Raw genomic sequence first — 19,605 nt, 5'->3', positions numbered from 1 at the left:
TAACGACTAATTTATTAAAATACTGTAATTAGACACAATACGAGCATGTTTTCAAAGCTATGACAGAGAGACATTTCTGGAAATTAACATCTGGCTAGTGTAATAGGTCGGGATTTTAGCAGGGGGGTTGACGCAGGGTAGGAATGAACAGAACTTTCATCGACCTTACATTTTCAAAATTAGTTCCCTGACCGGGAATCGAACCCGGGCCGCGGCGGTGAGAGCGCCGAATCCTAACCACTAGACCACCAGGGACTGTGGGCATCGGTTTTTGCGCCTTCAGAATCCTGCATATAATGTTGATATCGTCAGATGGAGGCTGAGTGGAGGTTGAGAGTGAACATGTTTTGAACATGTGTTGAATATGAGCTTGACTATGAGCTTCTGGTTTGTTCCAAAGTTTAGGTGCAGGTACAGCAGAGATAAGATCTCATCAGTGCTTTAATCTGCTACTCTGTCCGACCAGACGCATCTGGTCATCTGACCTGAATGCTGTTCTGAGAGTGTACCTGGTTAAAAGATAAAAAATGTAAGGAATTGCTGGTAGAAACATGCTCTAATAACAACATGTATTTGTTTCTGTGCACATGTATTGATCATAAAAAATATACAGTATGCAAACATCCGAGCAGACCCTCATGTCTTCTCGGATCTTCCCATGCAGTCCTCCACACTCTGCTCTTGGAAATTATGATTGAAGTTTAAGTAAGGACCATATCTTATGATACTAGAGTTTTGAGAGTAGGATATTTAGTTTTGTGCGTAAATCCGGTTAAAAGAGCCAAGGAGTTCATAGTTAGACTTTGATATGTGCTCAAATGTGCACAGAGTTGACATTGTTTGAAAAAATTAGTTCCCTGACCGGGAATCGAACCCGGTTTATCCCCAAGGGACAATTAACAAACAACAGAGCAGCATAACGTTGAAGATAAGGACAATAAGAACAGGCAATAAGATTGAAATAATAAATACACAGAATATACAGTATATACTGAAGGAAACTGTTTCCAGGGCCTACTCCGTGGATCGGCTTCCTCCGAGGCGTGGACGTCTATCAGCAGAGAATGTACCTTCACCTATCAGCAGAGAATGTCCCTTAGTCTGTAACACAGTCAAATATATTCTCAAGTAATATTCAAGCATGCCATTCAGCGTGTTAGTACGAGCAGCTCGGGAGCAGCTTGGGAGAACAAGAAAACAGAGACTGCTTTAGATTGTCTTCCCAAAGTGACTCAACTTTATTCACAAGTATAACAGTTTATATAGAGGGTAAAATTCATGAGACAGCAGATTTATCAGTTTAAACCAGTACAGACCAAGATAAGGCAGCGTCTTCCTGCCCTTGGGTGAAGAAGCATCCTTTGTGTAGTGTATCAGTTCAGCTACAATTGTGATTATCTCAGCGACATATTTTCAAGGCACAAAACGAAGAGTTCTTTCATTAGTGAAATCTGAAACAAACCATTTGGCCTTCAACAGGCGTCTAAAAGATTAAGAAACTAATGTAGCTGAGGGAGTGATCTCTGTGGTATTTCAACCTTGTTGAATGACAGAGTTTTCCTGTATAATGTCACTATAAAACAATATCCAGTAAATGCTCCCATGGTACTAAAATACCTAACATATACAGTTTTTAAATTACACAGTTTTAAAATTAAAGTGACTGAAGTAAGATAAGATAAGATAAACCTAGTTTAAACCTAGTTTATCTTATCTTGTTGTTCAGTAGGGATGACAGCTTAGCCATCATGTCACTGACCACCTCCACTGGGTCCGGATGGCATCCTAGAACAGAGCTGATCCTTTGGATCAGCCTGTTCAGGCTCGTTCTGTCCCCAGCAGTGATGCTGCTGCCCCAGCAAACTACACTGTCCGTCCTTCTGCAGGAAGCACTGGGTGGAGTTGTGGGAGAGGCCTGCATTGTAGATGGTGAAGAGGAACGGAGTCAGAACTGTTCCATGTGAGGCCCCCGTACTACAGATGACCCTGTCCGACACAGCCTGAGTTCTCACATACTGTGGTCGGTCAGATAGTCCAGTATCTATGTTGTGAGGTGATGGTCCACTTCTATGTTCTCCAGCTTGTCCTTCAGAACTGTGGGAAGAATGGTTCTAGAGGCACTGGATAACTCAGTGAAAATGATTTTTGAACGATGTAGGAGGTGAATGACGGTCATCCACTCCGGTGCCACAGGTTGGTAGGCAAACTGAACTGGGTCCAGTGATGAGCTCAGCAGGGGCAGAAGCTGTACCAGGAGCAGCCGCTCCACTTACCTCCAAGATATTGGAATTAATCACCTGCATACAAGTGGGTTTTTTGTTTTTTGGGTTGTTTTTTTTGTATTTGTTTGTAATTTTCTTTTGTATTTTTATTTCTTCTTCTTTTTTTTTCTTTTTTTTTTTTAGAAATTTTGGGTTAAACATTCTAAGAGTTTTGCATTTTTGAAGAAAATGAAGAAAAATTGAAGAAAAATAGTTTCCCTTTATTTATTTATTGATTGATTGATTGATTGATTTATGTATTCATGCTAATGAATTGAAAAACTTTTAACCAAACTCTATAACTCCTCTTTTATTTGTTGTTGGGGGTTTTTAAAACTTATGTTTAACTGTAAAGCATGTTAGGCTTTTCGTGCTGTCAGTGACCGCTACTATTTTTATAGTTTTTTGGCAGTCTGTTTTTATCCAAACAGCAAAGTGGCACATGACAATATCATCCAATTAAAAAGCCTAGCCGAACGAAATGGGCGCGGCCTGTTAGAGCCGGCGTTGGGGGCTCTCGTGCAGGGAGTTCGAGCCAAACGTTTGGTTGGTTGGTCGATGGGGGAGACAACAACAAGCTAGACATCATGAGGGTCCCCGAAACACTGATTTGGGTCGCTTTTCTCATCCAGAAGGTGAGAGACACCACGTCTGTTTCTTCGAAAACTGTCCCTCAGTGCGTCTTTGTCGGGTAGCAGCCTGCGGTTAACAAACAAGGATTTGGGTTTTTATTTCCCTGCGGTTTTCCGGGAACGTTAGCATAGATGCTATGTCTGTTAGCTTGCGGAGATTTCTGTGGGCCCTGGAAACCCACACATTACTCACCTTTTGATGCAGCATTAATGAAGGGGGATTATTGCCGATCGATTCACCTCACCTGAAACCGACACTGGGTTTATCTTCACAGTGATTACGAGACAGCGAATATGATGTTAACCACTGACAACTTGGACTGCGGTAGTGCTGTAAAATATGGAACGCGTCTGAAATTAGAGTTTAAGAGTGAAATATTTCAAGTCACTGCCAGAAACAATATAACTGAGTGAGCCAACTAAAATTTGAACAGGTTTTTCTGTTTTGTGTGCAGTGAAAAAACTATTAATCTAGCTAAAGATTGTCATGTGGAAAGAGAAAGAAAGAAGAGGTATTTGAGAAATGTGTTTAAAAGCCTTAAATCTAACTTCAAGTACATTGCAGGAACCCTGATTGTAGGAGCTGTTACTGAGCCTTTTTATACACTGAAGGCTGTAGTTTGTAGTGCTGCTGAGCTTTATTATACATTCAAGGGTTTATCATATTGTGTGCACCCCGTTTATATGAAGAAGGGTATACAAAAACCAACTAAAAGGGGTACGAATAGTTTAATCATAGCTTCAAAAAGGCTTTTGGGAATTTTTATGCCGTCTCAAATTGATGCAGACAGCGAAACATCAACATTTATAGGGCTGCTAGAATTAAAGCTCAACTCTGTGATATAAAAATTTACTTTTTCTTGGACATGTGAGATGATCCAGCCATTGTTTTTATGTTGACAGGTGGTGGGAGAGTACGGCATGGCCCATTTCAGTGACAAGGGCAAGAGCAAAGGAAAGGATTACTGCATATTCTTCAACTCCCAGTGGGCACGTTTACCTCAGGATCTCAATAAGGCAGTAAGTCACTAACAAAGGGGGTTAACCAAACATTGTAAAATTTCAAATTGCTTCAAGGCAATAATGAGAAATAATGAGAAACAAACTAGTCTTTTAGAAGTACAAGGATTTTTATGACAAGGCTGCCCCTTTTTACACTAAATGAGGAAGCTTCTTTGTTCCATTAAAGAATAATAAACAGTACATAATGAGTAATTAATTAAAACAAACAACATCTCTAATTACTGTATTTTGAAACCTCTGAGAGTATTTCCAAACCTTTTGTTTCAAAGTCACGTCTCCAGATCCATGACTTGACAACATCGGTCCTGTGCTCACCCTCTGAGGTCCCAGAGGGAGGCTTCCCGAACCGCATCCCCATGGTGATGAGGGGGAACTGCACTTTCTATGAAAAAGTTCGCCTGGCCCAGATTAATGGTGCCAAGGGCCTGCTCATCGTCAGCAAGGACAGACTGGTAAGACAGCTGTTCACAGCTATTCTGTGTCAGAATTAAACAGGTCTTTTGGTTCATGACAAATCAGAAATGTGCTTTGTTTTTGTTTTTTTCCTACAGACGCCACCAGCAGGAAACAAGACTCAGTATGAAGAGATTGACATTCCTGTGGCACTGCTCAGCTACTCTGATATGTTGGATATAAGCAAGGTGAGAAGTCAGCTACCAACCGATATTTCTCTTCTCACTTTAGAAGCTCTACACCTAGCCTTATTATCCCTTTTCTAATTTTGTGTCACTGGATGCTTTAATATGTGTACCTTGTTTGTAGCAGGGTAAACTACCTTTCATCTGTAATTCTTCATGGTACAGATTCAAGAAAGTGCTGGAAGTATTTCTCAGAGATTTTGCTCCCTATTGACATGATGGTGTCACACAGTTCCTGCAGATTTGTTAACTCCATGTCCACAATGAGAATCTCTCATTGTACCACATCCTAAAGGTGCTGTGCTGGATTGAGATCTGGTGACTGCAGAGTCCATTTGAGTACAGTGAACTGATTGACATGTTCAGGGAACTACTTAGAGATGGTTTAAGCTTTGATACACGTTAAACGGCACATGGCACGTCTATCCAGCTGGAAGCAACTGGTTAAATGCTCCTTTTCAGACAGATTTGTTTTTCCAGTGGAGTGGAAAATGTATCTAAGTGGAAAAGTGTATCTAAAACTGAGCACCATGACGGAGACTCTTGTTGCAATTCATGACTTCAGTCCAGTGTTATGCACTGAATTGGGCTTAATAATCACAACATCAGAGTTAATTTACTTTGAAGTAGGCTAAATTAGGGTTTATTTAATATAAATTAAGTAGCACTTCCTTATTTTGGCATGTTTTATTTAGTTTTGAAGGTTTACATCTGGCAAACCTAATGCTGTTTCTTACTTCTGCAGACCTTTGGTAAAGGACAGCTGGTTGCCATGTACGCACCCAATGAGCCAGTGTTAGACTATAACATGGTGATCATCTTCTTGATGGCAGTAGGAACGGTGGCTATTGGAGGCTACTGGGCCGGCAGCAGAGACAGCAAGAAGTAAGTTTACTGGTCCTGTAAAAGTGCTTCTGTGGAAGCGATTCAGTGGAAAATCCCATAGTGCCAGAGTTTCAGCTGTACTGCAGTATGACAGCCAGAGTTTTCAGACTTTTTGAAAAAATTAAAGTTAAAAAGTGATTTTAGTCTGGGTTGAACAAAACTGCATTAAGTGATACAAAAATACAATGATGCAAGTATTGGGTATCAAAGAAATTCCTTCAGTGAGTGCAAACGATGCATTTAGTCACAGCTGCTAAATTTACATTAGAGAGATTTCATCAGGAGAGGCTCCAGAGAACATTGGTCAGAGTTTTCCTGGCAACAAAATACAAGTGCATGATTGCAAAAGACTTTCCTTTTGGGTGACTATGAGTGCTTCTCTTCTTTTCAAACCAAGCAATCTGCATCTTACCGCTGCGACTCCAGTAAAGGGCAGCACTGTTTATTTGAGTATGGGTGACTCATTGGCTTAAGCCAATCTGAGTCCATCTTTTTGGAGTTTTCTGAGGTGAAGGAGGGCAGAGTGAGATGGGGTCGCTGACGCACAGCACCGCAGAGAAAAAAACATTTGGAATCATGAGTGCGTGTTTTCAACTCAGGATGGAAGTGAATGCCAGCCAGCTGACCAAATGACTATAAATATAGACTTTTAATGGCAATATGGTTATCCCGTGTGTTTTGGTAAATCACCAAAAATTGGACCATAATCTGCAATTTAAAATGTGAAAGACAAAACCTCAGAGCAAACATGTGTGCATATATACTCTTTGTCTTTAGAGTTACTCACTGTTGCTTGTCCTCCTGCAGACGGTACATGAAGCACAAGCGGGACGACAGTGCCGAGAAGCAAGAGGAGGAGACCGTAGACGTAACCCCAATCATGATTTGTGTGTTCGTCGTCATGTGCTGCAACATGCTGGTGCTACTATACTTTTTCTACGACCACTTGGGTACGATGCAGATACTCACGAAGCGTACACAGAATATAACCGCTGCTTTACTAGTCGCGCTGAAGGAAACATTTAAAAGATAAGTAAATCCGTTCGATCAGAAGCACGTTTATGGGAACAGTAAATGATGGTGGTTTCAGTTCCTTCTGCCCAGTATTCATTAGTGTGTTGGGGGCGGTTAGCCTCTCAAAGCTTTTAATTTGTCCTTACTCACTGTGGCTTGGCATCACTCAGTAGGGATTTTCTCTGGATTGAGGTTGTGCAAAAGATGTGACAAAACCTAAAAAAACCCAGCATTTGCTATGTGCAAAAAAAAAACAGAGCAAAACATATTTGAAAAAAAACCTCCAGAAGTGCAAAGAAACACAGAATGGTGCTTTTGCAATAAGTCTTTGTAGTTTAGAATCAAATGAATTGATAATTTAGGATATGCTTATTTTTACAGTCTGTCAGAATCAAAAAAATGGTTCCAGAGCAGCTGATTTAGTTCAAGCCTGCAGCTTTTAACTGGATCTTACAGGTTTCCTTGTTTTTCTTGACTGAAACACCTGTATGGATAATTCCTGGACTTACTAGGCATTCATTGTCAAATTTGTTAACTAATTTAAATGTCAAATTTCTCCTCACCACTTGGCAAGTTTATATTCTTTTTATCTACAGTATGCAGTAGCTTACTCAGATTAGGGACACTTGTCCTCCTGCTGCCCAGTGCTCACACTGTGCCAGAGGATGCTTACATTTATCTTGGCAGCAGCTCCTCCCTCACAGTCACTCTCTGATTTACTTAAACACTGTTGCAGAGCCTGATGAGTTTTATGAGTTTGTGGATTTTGGGACTTTATTATGAAAGCGGTGGAACGCTTTCCTTTCAGAGTTATATTTAAAGAGGGAAGTGCAGGGGAATGCGATACATGCATACTGTACCGAGTCTAACTGAACCGCACCCGGGCACAGCACGTTAATTATGTTAGTCAAACAAGCTGGACTTTAATGCTTAAACACACTCAGGCCCATCCTGAGTACATCCTTGATAACAGCTCATTTACATGTTTGTGCAGCATAGTTTTCGGCAGCTGAGGTTCGTTGTGTCTCAGTGTTTTATATGCAGAGCCAGCAGATAGAAACAAGTAAAATGCTGGCACTTTTTCCCCTCCGGGGTCCATGCTACTTGTTGTGGTCAGTTTTCTTTAGAGGTAAACATAACTATCGCTCACGTTTTAAAAAAAAAAAAACAACAACTTATTTACACGTTTCTGAATCTCACTTCTGATACTTTCAGCTATCTCCCTCCAGGAATTTACTGATATTTGAAGGTCCTTATATTAAGAATACGGTTATTATTTCCTATATTGTTGCTCTCTTGCTGATAAATTTAAAAGCCAAGTTGATTTGGTAAAGGACTAGATGTCACAATTCCTGACAATGCATTGCTTTTAATGGAGAAAATCTTGAGGGATGGGTGTTATGAGGAAAAGCATCCCAGAAACTTTACCAGTGGCACACATCGTTATGTGTCTCAACTTTTGTTCTTTTACACAAGCTAATCTGCCATTTTTCCTTGGTTAGGTTTAGGGGTTAGAGATCTGATCTAAATCATTAAAATTTAGACACATCGTCAGTGGTGGACCTTGAATTCATCGGTTGTTTCGGCCATTATCACTAGACACCCTCATCCAAGGAGGCCCTGCCAGGGTTGATCAGGCCCCGGAGTGTGTCAATGGTTTATGTTAAAATTGTTTTCTTCTTTCTCCTGTTTAGTTTTCTACAGTTTATTCTATCTATTCACTGCAGCTGAGAAATATGTACCTCTTTAACATTTATGGAAGGTAGCACATTGTATGTCGCTCGGATGATGAAACTTAGTCTATTAGACTCCATTCCCCAGAATCCCCAGGAAAAATTAGACAGAAATGCACAGGAGGAATCACTGGCACTGAACTCATAAAGTCCGCTGGCTTGTTAATCCTGTTGTTGTGCAGTCTCACTTTGTCCACGATGATAGAAGGCTTACCATCAGTGTCTTAAGCCTTTAACATTGCTGCCTCTTTCCTCCTTTAAAAACTAGCTTAAATAAGTAGAATAAATATTTTGCTAACAAAATAAAAAGACAATACGACAAAGCAAGTTTCACTTAAGGTAAAAACCAAATAATAGAAAGGAGCTCAATTAAATAAAACCAATTAAATGAGCAAAATAAGTAAAGATTAAAATGCAATACAGTAGAATAGGTTGTGAATAAAAAAATTAAAAAAAAAGAAGGGTGAAGAAATTTAAAAAAATGCACATCACACACAGGTGCAACAAGAAAATACACAAAATGAATAAAACAGGATTTCTGGTTAAAAAGTCCAAGCTTCTAAACTAATCTTATTAAATTAATAATCCCCTCTCCATTTAGCTCCAGGGTAAACTGAGATTCTTCAGAGATCATTTCCTCTCGCAGAGCTACCTGTTGTCCAGCATTAAGCTGCAGCAGAGTCAAACCCTGCTGAGTGTAAAGAATGGCTGCACTGATAAAGAGCTCAATGGCTGAGATAACATTTCGCCTTTAAACAGATTAAAAAGCTGCTGAAAGCTGCGGATGGCAATAGTGTACAAAAGGGAAAGCAATACCACTATTCAGGCGTTTAAGGAGGGGGGATGCCAAAGAAGCGGGTTTCCTCACACGATAATATCTACTCAGCTTCTGTCTGCTGTTTCTTCACCGTTTAGCCATTTGGGTCATCAGGATCTTCTGTTTGGCCTCCTCTGTCGGCCTGTACAGCTGCCTGTGGCCGTTCGTCAGGAGACTTCCTTTCTGCAAGTGCAGGTGAGTCTTCAGGTCATATTAGCAGGTGCGATGATGCTTTAAACAGCATGACATTTGGGTTTTTTTTCCTCTCCATTCATGTATGTTTTCTATGTCTGGTCGAGGTGCAACTTGATGATTCAACCAAATATTAGTCAGGGTATATATATATGTTTGAGCTTCTCAAATCTAAAATAAATTCAAACTTGTTCGCCCAGTTCTTATTTATTAAATTCAATAAAGATGCCTGCTGTACAATCACTCCACCCTGGAAACAGAAAAGCTCATATAAATACTTAAATACTCATTATACTTACAGCATGATGAACAGTTTAGGAACCTTTTTTTTATATTTTTTTCAGCAATGCGGATTGAGCAGTTGTTTCCTGTTTCTTCTGTACACCCTTTTTTCTTTTGTTTGTAGACCAAATGATACATGGTTAACATGATTATCTGCAGATTAATGCTAATAAAAACACTTTTTAGTTGCATTTCATGCTTAACAGTGACTGTATTTCTCTGAGAGAAAGTGCTGTGGTGTAGTGGCTGACATCTGACCTATGTTTTGGAAAAATAGGATCCCGGAGAACAACCTGCCGTACCTGCACAAGCGGCCGCAGATCCGCATGCTGCTGCTGTCGGCCCTCTGCATTGGTGTCAGCATCATCTGGATGGTGTTTCGCAACGAAGACCAGTGAGTGCACAACACAAAATTTAAAAAACAATTGAATTCATTCCACTACAGCTACAGACAAAGGCGCTGCAGGGCTTCACAGTCATAGAAGAAAAGGTCAAATTCACCAGCTTGTAGCGATTAAAGGGGGAATAATCATGAGAGGCGAAAAATGAGGTCAGGTACGAAGTTTAACTTGAGGTGAATGGGAGTAAGGAATACTATTGATTGACATGTGCAGCGGTGGGAAATAACCAGGATATACCGATAGTAATAACTGCGATAGCTTTAAAAAAATAAAAACCTAGACCTCTGTCTGGGTCTAATCCAAGCCTATTCAAATGGCGGCCCGCGGGCCACATGTGGCCCAGAAGCAACCTGCGAGTGGCCCTGCCTGTGGTCCTGGCAGAAACACAGAAAACGCAAAAAATTAATTAATTAATTTTAAAAAATTAAAAATTCCTACAGCGTAGTGTAGACTGTGAATGCAACACTCCTAGTAGCCTAGCAATATTTAACCCACAATGCACCGTGATGTAAATATATTAAACTATCATTGTAATGTATGATGTGACAACAGCAAGTACAGTTTAATTGCGAGTTTAATAATCTTACAACTGGAATTGTACTACCATGGTGAGGGTCCTGTACAGCCCGAGAGAGAGCTGCAGCATCTTCCCTTCGTGTTTGCTTCTTGCCGAAGATTCTGAAACAGTGAAATACTGCATGCTGGCCGTGGTGGATGCGGTAATAAGTGACAAAAAAAATTAAAGTAAGTGTGACATCTGCTATTAAAAACGTACCCCTGTCAGACAGTTCAAATATTCATCGAGTTGAAGTTCTGTGAAGTTTTGGCGTCAGACGAGTTTGAAATGTTGTCAGATGACCTGAAGAAAACTGATTTAATGTCTATAGTAGGAGATGGGTTCACAGACAGAACTGATAATGCACAGTTATGCGTATATGTCCGTTTTTTGGATGGAAAATTGCTCGGCTTACTACCGTTAGAGGGACACACAGCTGGCGAAATAATGTTTGAGAAGATTTCAGCTCTTTTTGAGGAAAATGGTCTGGATATGAAGCGTGTCTGTATACTTGTGACAGATGGGGCTCCATTCATGGCAGGAAAAGTGAGTGGTCAGCAAAATATTTATTTTAATTTGAAAGGGAAATGTCCAAATGTAGTATTATTATTATTATTATTATTATTATTATTATTATTATTATTATTATTATTATTATTATTATTATTATTATTATTATTTCAAATGTGCAAAATAAAAAAAGCTAGTTATACCTCCCTTTTTTTTCCTTTTTTTTTTTTTTTTTAAAATAAATGAACCTTTCGATGTGCATTTTTGAGAGGTCACCAGATTTACAGGGGAAAAGGAATAAAAGAAATTACTTGTTTTTCAATACAGTTGTGTGGGTTTGAAATTGATCATGATCTGCTGCTTACTGGCTGCAAAAAAATATCTGGCCCAGATAAACTCCTCTGTTTGAAAATCTGGCCCAACTAACTTCTTAGTTGAATAGCCATGGTCTAAGCCTTATCTGTAGGCGGCCCTTTCAACTTAGATCAGAATTGGCTCACATTAGAAAGTAAACTTTTAACCATAACCTGTGACTAAATGTTTCATAGTAGATAGGGCAGGGCAATATGTCCAAAAATATTTATCACGATATAGATTTGAAAATTTGCCATAACAATATAACTGATGCGAGACAAAATACTTTACAACTCCACAACTTTGATGGGGTTTTTTTGTACTAATAATGTCACTTCACCCAGCACCCGTTGCCTACTGGTGGTGGTCAGAGGGCCTGGTGGCGCCAGTGTCCGGCAGCCTCGCCTCTGTCAGTGAGCCCCAGGGTGGCTGTGGCTACAATGTAGCTTGCCATCACCAGTGTGTGAATGTGTGTGTGAATGGGTGGATGACTGAATGTGTGAAGCGCTTTGGGGTCCTTAGGAAATTGGCCGACATGTCCTCAGCATAACCATGTATAATATCCACAAAACTTAAAAAGAGGTTATACACACTCAGTACGGTAATATTATGTTCAAGCACAGTACGTATCACTCGGCGAGGCTCCCGACTACGGTAACCATAATGCTCTGACAATCCATCAAGCGGTGCGGCTTCGTAACTTAGCAAAGTCGTACTAAAACATTTTTTGACAGATTTTTGAGCGGCATGTACCACATAAACTCGGTTCGGTAATAACGACGGCCCGCTTGCATGCTCTACCAAAAAATGTGATTTGGTGTGTATCTGAGGGCACGAAAGCCAAACCAGTTCCACACCACTGAAGTTGCAGCATTTTTACAAACCAATTCTGCTTCATCAGTTTTATTCAGCGATCCGCTTTCGCCCTTCTCATTCTCTGTCGCCGCCATGCTTTTTTCCACCATGTGCGTATGAAAACAAAGGCACTGCGCATGCGCGTTTTACCCATTTTCTATTGCGATATTTAATTTTCTTATCATTTCCTAACATTATACCGGTATTACAGTGAACGGTATGATATGGCCCAGCCCTAATAGTAGATACCTTATCACATAATCCAGAAGTGTCACCACTCGGGCTATTTCAGCTTTTTGAGAAAGGAATTATTATTGTGGGCTTCTCCAGAAGTGCATATCTTCTGGTTTAAAATTCAGAGTGACCCCGTAGGTGCTATATTTGGGGGGAAATTTTTCACTTTCACTTGGAAAGATGCTTTTGCTGAAGTATCAAAAGAGCTGAAGCTGTTGGTTTCCTACAGGCTGTGCTGCACACTTTCTTCCAGCACCCAAGAATTTTGGTTTGAGGGCAGAATTATTGTGGGTGTGTGTGTCGGGTGGCGTAAAGTCTGTGTGTAATGACGCCTTTGAGGTACATGATATGGTGATGGTGCTGGCTGACTAATGTGTTATGTGTCTTCCAGGTGGGCGTGGGTGTTACAGGACGCCCTGGGGATCGCCTTCTGTCTCTACATGCTCAAAACAGTCAGGCTGCCCACATTTAAGGTGACAGATCTGAACCACAACGCGATTTTTTTTTTTTTTTTTTTTGAAAGGTTTTTAACTGTGTTTGATTGTTTTAATAAAAGTTTGATCATAAACTGTTTTCTTTTGCTCCCTGATGCAGGCTTGCACTTTACTAATGACCGTCCTGTTCGTCTATGATGTTTTCTTCGTATTTATTACACCTTCCTTCACAAAGGTATGTCAGGTTGTCACACACGTCTCTTTAGTTTAGTTGTTGTTTGCTGTGTTCTTTGTGTTTTTACTCCTTACCTTTTCTCCAGAGTGGGCAAAGTATAATGGTGGAGGTAGCAGCTGGTCCCTCTGACTCCTCCACACATGAAAAGGTGAGCCTACGTGGTACACCTCGGTTAAGTCCTCCAAACACCCCTCTCAGCTCAGTAGTTGATGGTAATGTTAATTTTTGTGTTTTCCCCAGCTTCCCATGGTGCTTAAAGTGCCACGGTTAAACTCCTCCCCCCTGGCTCTTTGTGACCGCCCCTTCTCCCTGCTTGGCTTCGGAGATATCTTAGTACCAGGTATGCAAATCAAATGTTTTATGATGACACAGTTCACATGCTTTGAAAATAAGAGCAAGGGCTTGTCCAACAGTAAGTCTGTCACGGATGAGAGATTTTCATCAAAGAATTTAAAACAAATACTAAAACTGGAAGTCTGCTAAGAAAGCTTTGTGAAACTGCTGTTAGTCGTTCCCTTTGTTCTGAATGCCTCTTTGGTTTTCTTTTCTCAGGTCTGCTGGTTGTGTACTGTCACAGATTTGACATTTTAACACAATCCTACAGGATCTACTTCATGGCCTGTACAGTTGGTACGTACGTGGGCTGGAGGAGGGGATGGAGGTGGGCTGTACTCTGTGAAATGCTGATGTTATGATGAGCCTCATTCAGGTGGGAATGACATTGATAAGGGGAGGTTCTGCTCTGTAGTTCAACTCATCGTTTTACCCCGAGAAAAATGACCGTGGTGCTTGTAATGTAATAAACAGATTGTTAAGACTAGCCAGTAGAAAACATCAGCACTTCCTCTCCTGAGGACTTCAGTTCATTTTCCTGCCAGATCTGGTACAAGCTTTAGGAACAAGTCTAGGAACAAAAGACTTCAGTAACTTTTCTGATGGTTGTAGCTCAGTAAGGTAGAAGCAGGCCAAGGACGACCTGTTAATAAGAATATAGCAGCACACCAGCTTGCAGAACACCTGCAGGAGCTAAAGTGACGTCTGTCTTTGTCTCTCTCCCGTCAGCTTATGGCATCGGCCTGCTGATCACCTTCGTGGCGCTGGCCGTGATGCAGATGGGTCAACCGGCGTTACTCTACCTGGTGCCTTGCACTCTGCTCACCAGCCTCAGTATTGCGCTATGGCGCAGGGAGTTGCCCCAGTTCTGGACTGGAAGTGGATTTGTGGTGAATACCAGTTTGATATGACTGCCTACTACGGAAGAACAAAAAGACTTAACAAAAAAAAAAGGAGAAAAAAAAATCTAGGTTTAAATAACATGCAGACTAAAGTAGAATTTCAAGTTGAGTAACCCCTTTAAATAATTCCATCCATTCCAACTGCTTCTTTCTGTTTTCACTGTCCCCCTCCATCGCTACTCCTCACCCATCGCTACTCCTCACCTACTCACACCCTGTGGGTGTGCTCTAGTCTGCTGCTGAGGGTTCAGCTGTCTGTGAATGTCACTGCAGGTATTCAAACCGGGCTTCATTCTACCATCAAACACCCCGACGGGCGTACTACGAAGCGAAATCAATGGCTTAGTGAGCTACGTCGAGCCTTAAGTCAGAGTTTTCAGTGTCCCGGGGGTGGCTTTCTTGATCACCATGGTAACTGAAGCTATTTAAAAAGTGCCACGTTTTCACTGATTCTAGATAGATTCAGATTCTCTGCTGGAGCAATAGGTTTTATACATGCCATGTGCAGATATATACATTCATGTTCCCACAAGGGAAATTATTGTTACAGCAGCTGTATAAAAAGAATAAAATTAGCACAGGAATAAAAAATTTTGTATATACATAAGTGATTACATACATGGTAGAGCTGTGTTTCACTATAACCCCCGAAAGAGAGGCAGGAATATGTTAGCATTTATTTTCTAATGCAGAAAACGATTGTTTTTGTATTTTATTTAAATCTGCTGCCAAGCCTGCTGAAATTCTAGCTTAAAAAACACAGATTAGAAAGTCGGTCTGTTTGTTTGTTGTCCATTTATCAGGACTACAAACAAGAATATTAAATCTGTAAAATAACTTTCATCAGATGCCTGCTCTTTATTGTGAGCATGCTCAGAGCCTGAAGCAGAAAACCTGAGCTAACACAGGAAGCTGAAAACCACTGTTGAGATGCCTGTTACCTCTGACTGGGGTTTTAGGTGTTGTTGAGCCAGCTAACACAAAGTAAGCCTGGCTTTATGAACTTGCTTCGTAGTACCTCCCTCTGCTCTCTTAACCTTGCTTCATTTCTGCATTGATGATAAAGTAGTGATCACATGGGAAACTCTGACTCCCATTAGTGGGGCTGATGTTGATGTAGATTATTTCTGCGTAGCTTGATGGGGCTAAAAACCTCAGTGGGACGTTTCTATCCCTGCGAATACCTCTGAGGGCACAAAGCTTCTTTAGCTGGGGTTAAATTTGTGCCTGTGTAGCGTTTGGTTCTGTTTGCCTTCTGCTCTCCTGTAGCTCCTGTCATTAAATTTTGTGTTCAGCCTGGCGCCCTTCACTCATGCAGGCTTTTGTTTTCTGTCCCTTGCAGCCTGCCATAGTGCTCGCACCGATCAACTGCACACAAACCGCCGCGCCGCCGACCAAGGAGGCCTCAGCTAAACCAGAGTCACCAACCGCAGAGGAGCAAGCCAGTCAGAGTGAAGACTCCCCCCAGGACCCGCCTCAGAAAACTCCCCCGGTGGAGAGCAATGAAGAGGGGAAAAAAACCCAACTGAAATAACGTCTAGTACGGCACTTTTCCATTTCACCGTGTTTACTTTGTTCATTTTCTTTCTACAGTGTGTCCGAGTCAGTGGACATTTCACATACTCATGCTTGTTTGCACTCGGTGCCAAGTACGAATCTGTGTTTTCTGAATGTCGGGCTCAGCCGGGCACAGACAAACAGAAGCAGTCCCATCACCACCTCCTACTAACATACAATTTGCACCACCCAAAAGGTGAGTGAAAAGTCAATCTACACTACTCCATTGAGAAAACAATAAATATTTCCACTCCTCTCAGCTCTGTGCCAACCTAAAGACCCCGTCACGCCAGCAAATAACAGTGCAATGTATAACTTGACCAGTAACACCAGAGCTAAATGGCAGATTAAAAAAAAATACCCCTCCTGATTTTTGGTTTTCTTTACATTTAAGAAGTGGTTTATGGTGAAAAAAAGACCTTTTAAAAGCTGAGATCTAAACCTGAGTAAAAAATGTTTTTGACCTATTGTTTAATAAATCGTATTATCGTAATAAATTATAATGAGCACCCTGACGTGTTACAGATCAGAGAAAAGGGGAAAAAACTTCACATGTGGAGGTTTTAGTGCTTCACAATTCAAACGGCATGTCTAGAGCAGAAAAAAATAAGCGATAGTAGTAGTTGCTGTGTAGAAATACTGGCATCGCTATTAAAGGAATCGTGGTAATGAATTAATTAGTGAGCCGTGAGCTGCATGTTTTGCACCCCTGAAAACCAACTTTAATGAACTTTGAGCAATCAAAAAATGTATTTAGTGCCTGATCAGTCTCATACAAATAACTCCAGGATCCAACTAACCTGATGGAGCGAAAAAAGAGAAATGGTAAAATATTAGGTGGCAAACAGAAAATTAAAGATTTAAATATTCATTCTTGCTCCAGCTTCTCATTTATGTATAAGAAACAGAGTATTTGGGTTTTGAAATGTTGATCACACAAACAAAACTTGTAAAATAAGGCATCTCGAACATTGTTTTCTGCTTTTGGACAAAAGAAAAAAATTCTAAATAGCAGTCAGTTTTTTTTATCTAGCAGTTAAAGGTAGTGCCAGGTTCATAATTTGTTGGAGAAAGGCACATTTATTTTGTAGTTTTTGCCTCTCTGCACCACAGTGGATCCTAAATCGAACAATTACTATGCGAGTGAAGAGCAGACTCAGATGTGTTTGACCTCAAGGTGCTCCTGTTAGCGAACGAATATAAAATTTTTCTCAGTCTTCAGAATAAAGTGCTAAAACTTCTCTGATGACAGAGAGGTGTGGAAAGATACTCTGATCCAGTTTGTTGCCACAGTCACCAAGCCTCGGACCCAAATATTTAGCTGTTCGTCTTTCTGGTGTGACCGGGCTTTAAAGGTCCTGGCTACAACCCAGCCAAGGGGAAACCGGAGCGCAACACAAAAAAAAGAAAAGGAAACGTAATGCCCACACTGCCTGCTCCCAAGGAAAGACCAACGCTACCACAGGATTGCGGTTTCACAACAACCAGATATTTTATTAATCTCCAAAGATAGCAAGCAGCAGGGAGGGAATGGCCAAAACAACAAACAAAACACTCCAGAAATGAAACAGAACTGATTTACCTATGACGAGAAACCCAAAAGAAAATTTCACTAAGCTAAACAGGAGAAAAAGGTTTTAAAAGAAAACCCCAACAGCAACCAGATCACCAAGGTTTACAATCAATACAAGACAACCAAGCTCTTCTCATCACAGTAACTTGGTCACACAGCTCACCACTAAACACAAGACCCATGGCTAAATGCACAGCTTGTTTGGAAATAGAAAGTGGGCGGGGCAGCCAGCCTCATTCCATGCTTAGCCAATTATCTGCCTCCACCTGGAACTTACATAAGCACAAACAACATACAGCAAAATGACTTGGGTCATAACACGAGAAAGCGATGGCAGCAGCTCTGCAAGCCCATCAATTTTCAAGCACTTAATTTGAAACGCACTGAGACTTAAATCCCCTTAAAAAGCCCTTTTTGAAGCGTGTGTCCCAGAGTCAGAGCATGAAGCCGCTGAAAACTTTCATACCCCTTAAAATGTGGTGCTAACCTGGTTGTTGACTGAGCCAAAGCACTTTTGTTATTTTCTCATCAAGCTTTTGTTACATTTTGTGTTTGCATGCTTTTATTTTGATTTTAGCCCAGATATATGACCCAGACTTTGTAAATGTTGCTGAGCGCTGCAGTCTGCATCACCCGGGAGGTGCTCGTGTTATATTAAGAGTTGGGTTTTTGGCCTTACCGTGTCCACGTCTGGAGTGGGGGGGTGGGGGGAGGCTCTCTGAAAACCGTGTGCTGGACTCAAAGTGCTGCAGTTTCATGTGTGAACTGGAGAGTATGTGGTTCTGGTTGTTTTTAGTTTGTATTGAAACATTTGCACAGCATTTTAACTCATGAAACGGCCTGTTGTCGGCTCATGTGTGTGTACGTGTATGTTTATGCATAATTATAAGGGTTTAAAGATACGGAAACCATGGTAACGACCTACTTGTCCCATATTTGTTCTGCTTTTGTTTGTCTGACCCGAGGGCATCATGTTGGACAGCAGCGTGCTGCGAGTGAGTCCGGCCTCGGTGTCCGAATGTGATTGAACAGTTTTCTGGACGACATTATTCATTCACCAGGATAGTTTGGTGTCACCCAGTGGTTTTTAATGCCTCCACAGAGGCATATGTATAATAAAGAACCATTGTATTTAATATTAGGCCTGCTGTGTTTCTTATATCACACTTTTCAAGACTGATCTACTCTATACACTTTATCTATACTCTATATCCACACACTGCTGCATCTCAAATAGAATAGAATAGAATAGAATAGAATAGAATGCCTTTTGTCACTATACACATGTACAATGAGATACAGAGCATCTCCTACGCAGTGCAAACGTGGTAAAAGAAACGGGTGTGAGGTGCTCAGTTCTGCTGCACTATATACATATGAGCAGTATTCAAAAGAATATATAAAATATACATATGGGGGGAATTAATAATTAGTGTGATATATTTACAGTGTTACAGGGTTATTGCACGTAAACTATTGCACAGTAATGATAGTTGTGTAGTCTGTTTATAGAGGGAAGGCCTTGGAATCGGGGTGGGACTGTATTGTCAGTGCATGTGTGAGTTCAGGGTGGTTATGGCTTTTGGGAAGAAACTATTTTTGAGTCTGTCAGTCTTTATGCTGATGCACCTGTAGCGCATTTTTGTTGCTCTGCTGAGGCAGCGGGAGGACTAAATGTCCATCATGGAGGAGAGAGGGCAGCCGATGATCTTCTGTGCTGCTTTGACTTCTCTCTGAAGCCTCACTTTATCTCCCGTACCATACTGTGATGCAATATGTCAACAGGCTCTCAATGGATGAGCGGTAGAAGTTCAGCAGCAGCCTCAGGAAGTGCAGCCGCTGCTGGCCTTCTTGACGACTGCTGTGATGTTGTCTGTCCAGGAGATGTCAGCGGAGATGAGGACACTGAGAAACCCGAAGGTGTGGACCCTCTCCACACACTCCCCTTTGATGTACAGGGGGGCTAAGTCAGTGCTGTGCCTCCTGAAGTCCACAAGTTGGTGTTCAGTGCCAGGTTGTTCTCTGAACACTATGCTGCCAATTTCAGGACTTCCTCTCAGTAGTCTGCCTCGTCTCCCTTTGAGATGAATCTGACTACCGTGGTGTCATCAGCAAACTTGATGATGAAGTTGTGGTGGGTGGAACTGCAGTCGTGGGTGTAGACACAATACAGGAGGGGGCTCA

The 19,605-nt window shown here is 41.2% G+C and overlaps 1 protein-coding gene across 3 annotated transcripts; it reads left to right on the top strand.

The window, feature by feature from the left end:
* Nucleotides 1-1,900: 1,900 nt before the first annotated feature.
* Nucleotides 1,901-18,557, top strand: sppl2 (signal peptide peptidase-like 2). Of its 3 annotated transcripts, none has more exons than XR_003270352.2 (15): nucleotides 1,904-2,896; nucleotides 3,797-3,913; nucleotides 4,186-4,368; nucleotides 4,468-4,557; nucleotides 5,300-5,439; nucleotides 6,247-6,389; nucleotides 9,102-9,198; nucleotides 9,755-9,871; nucleotides 12,779-12,860; nucleotides 12,982-13,056; nucleotides 13,142-13,204; nucleotides 13,297-13,396; nucleotides 13,609-13,686; nucleotides 14,119-14,395; nucleotides 15,634-18,557. XR_003270352.2 is itself a non-coding variant. In XM_026149571.2 (15 exons), the coding sequence occupies exons 1-15, from the start codon at nucleotides 2,849-2,851 to the stop codon at nucleotides 15,823-15,825; spliced, it is 1,686 nt and encodes a 561-aa protein (XP_026005356.2). In that variant the 5' UTR covers nucleotides 1,906-2,848; the 3' UTR covers nucleotides 15,826-18,557. The 3 variants fall into 3 exon arrangements, 2 of the variants coding, with proteins under 2 accessions (XP_026005357.1, XP_026005356.2); XM_026149571.2 differs by having other exon boundaries at nucleotides 1,906-2,896; nucleotides 14,119-14,279; XM_026149572.2 differs by lacking the exon at nucleotides 14,119-14,395 and having other exon boundaries at nucleotides 1,901-2,896.
* Nucleotides 18,558-19,605: the final 1,048 nt, after the last annotated feature.

This window comes from Astatotilapia calliptera, chromosome 18 (assembly GCF_964374335.1).
Source record: "Astatotilapia calliptera chromosome 18, fAstCal68.1, whole genome shotgun sequence".
NCBI lineage: Eukaryota > Metazoa > Chordata > Actinopteri > Cichliformes > Cichlidae > Astatotilapia > Astatotilapia calliptera.
The sequence above is the reverse complement of the archived record's forward strand: the minus strand, read 5'-3'. Positions and strand labels throughout refer to the sequence as shown.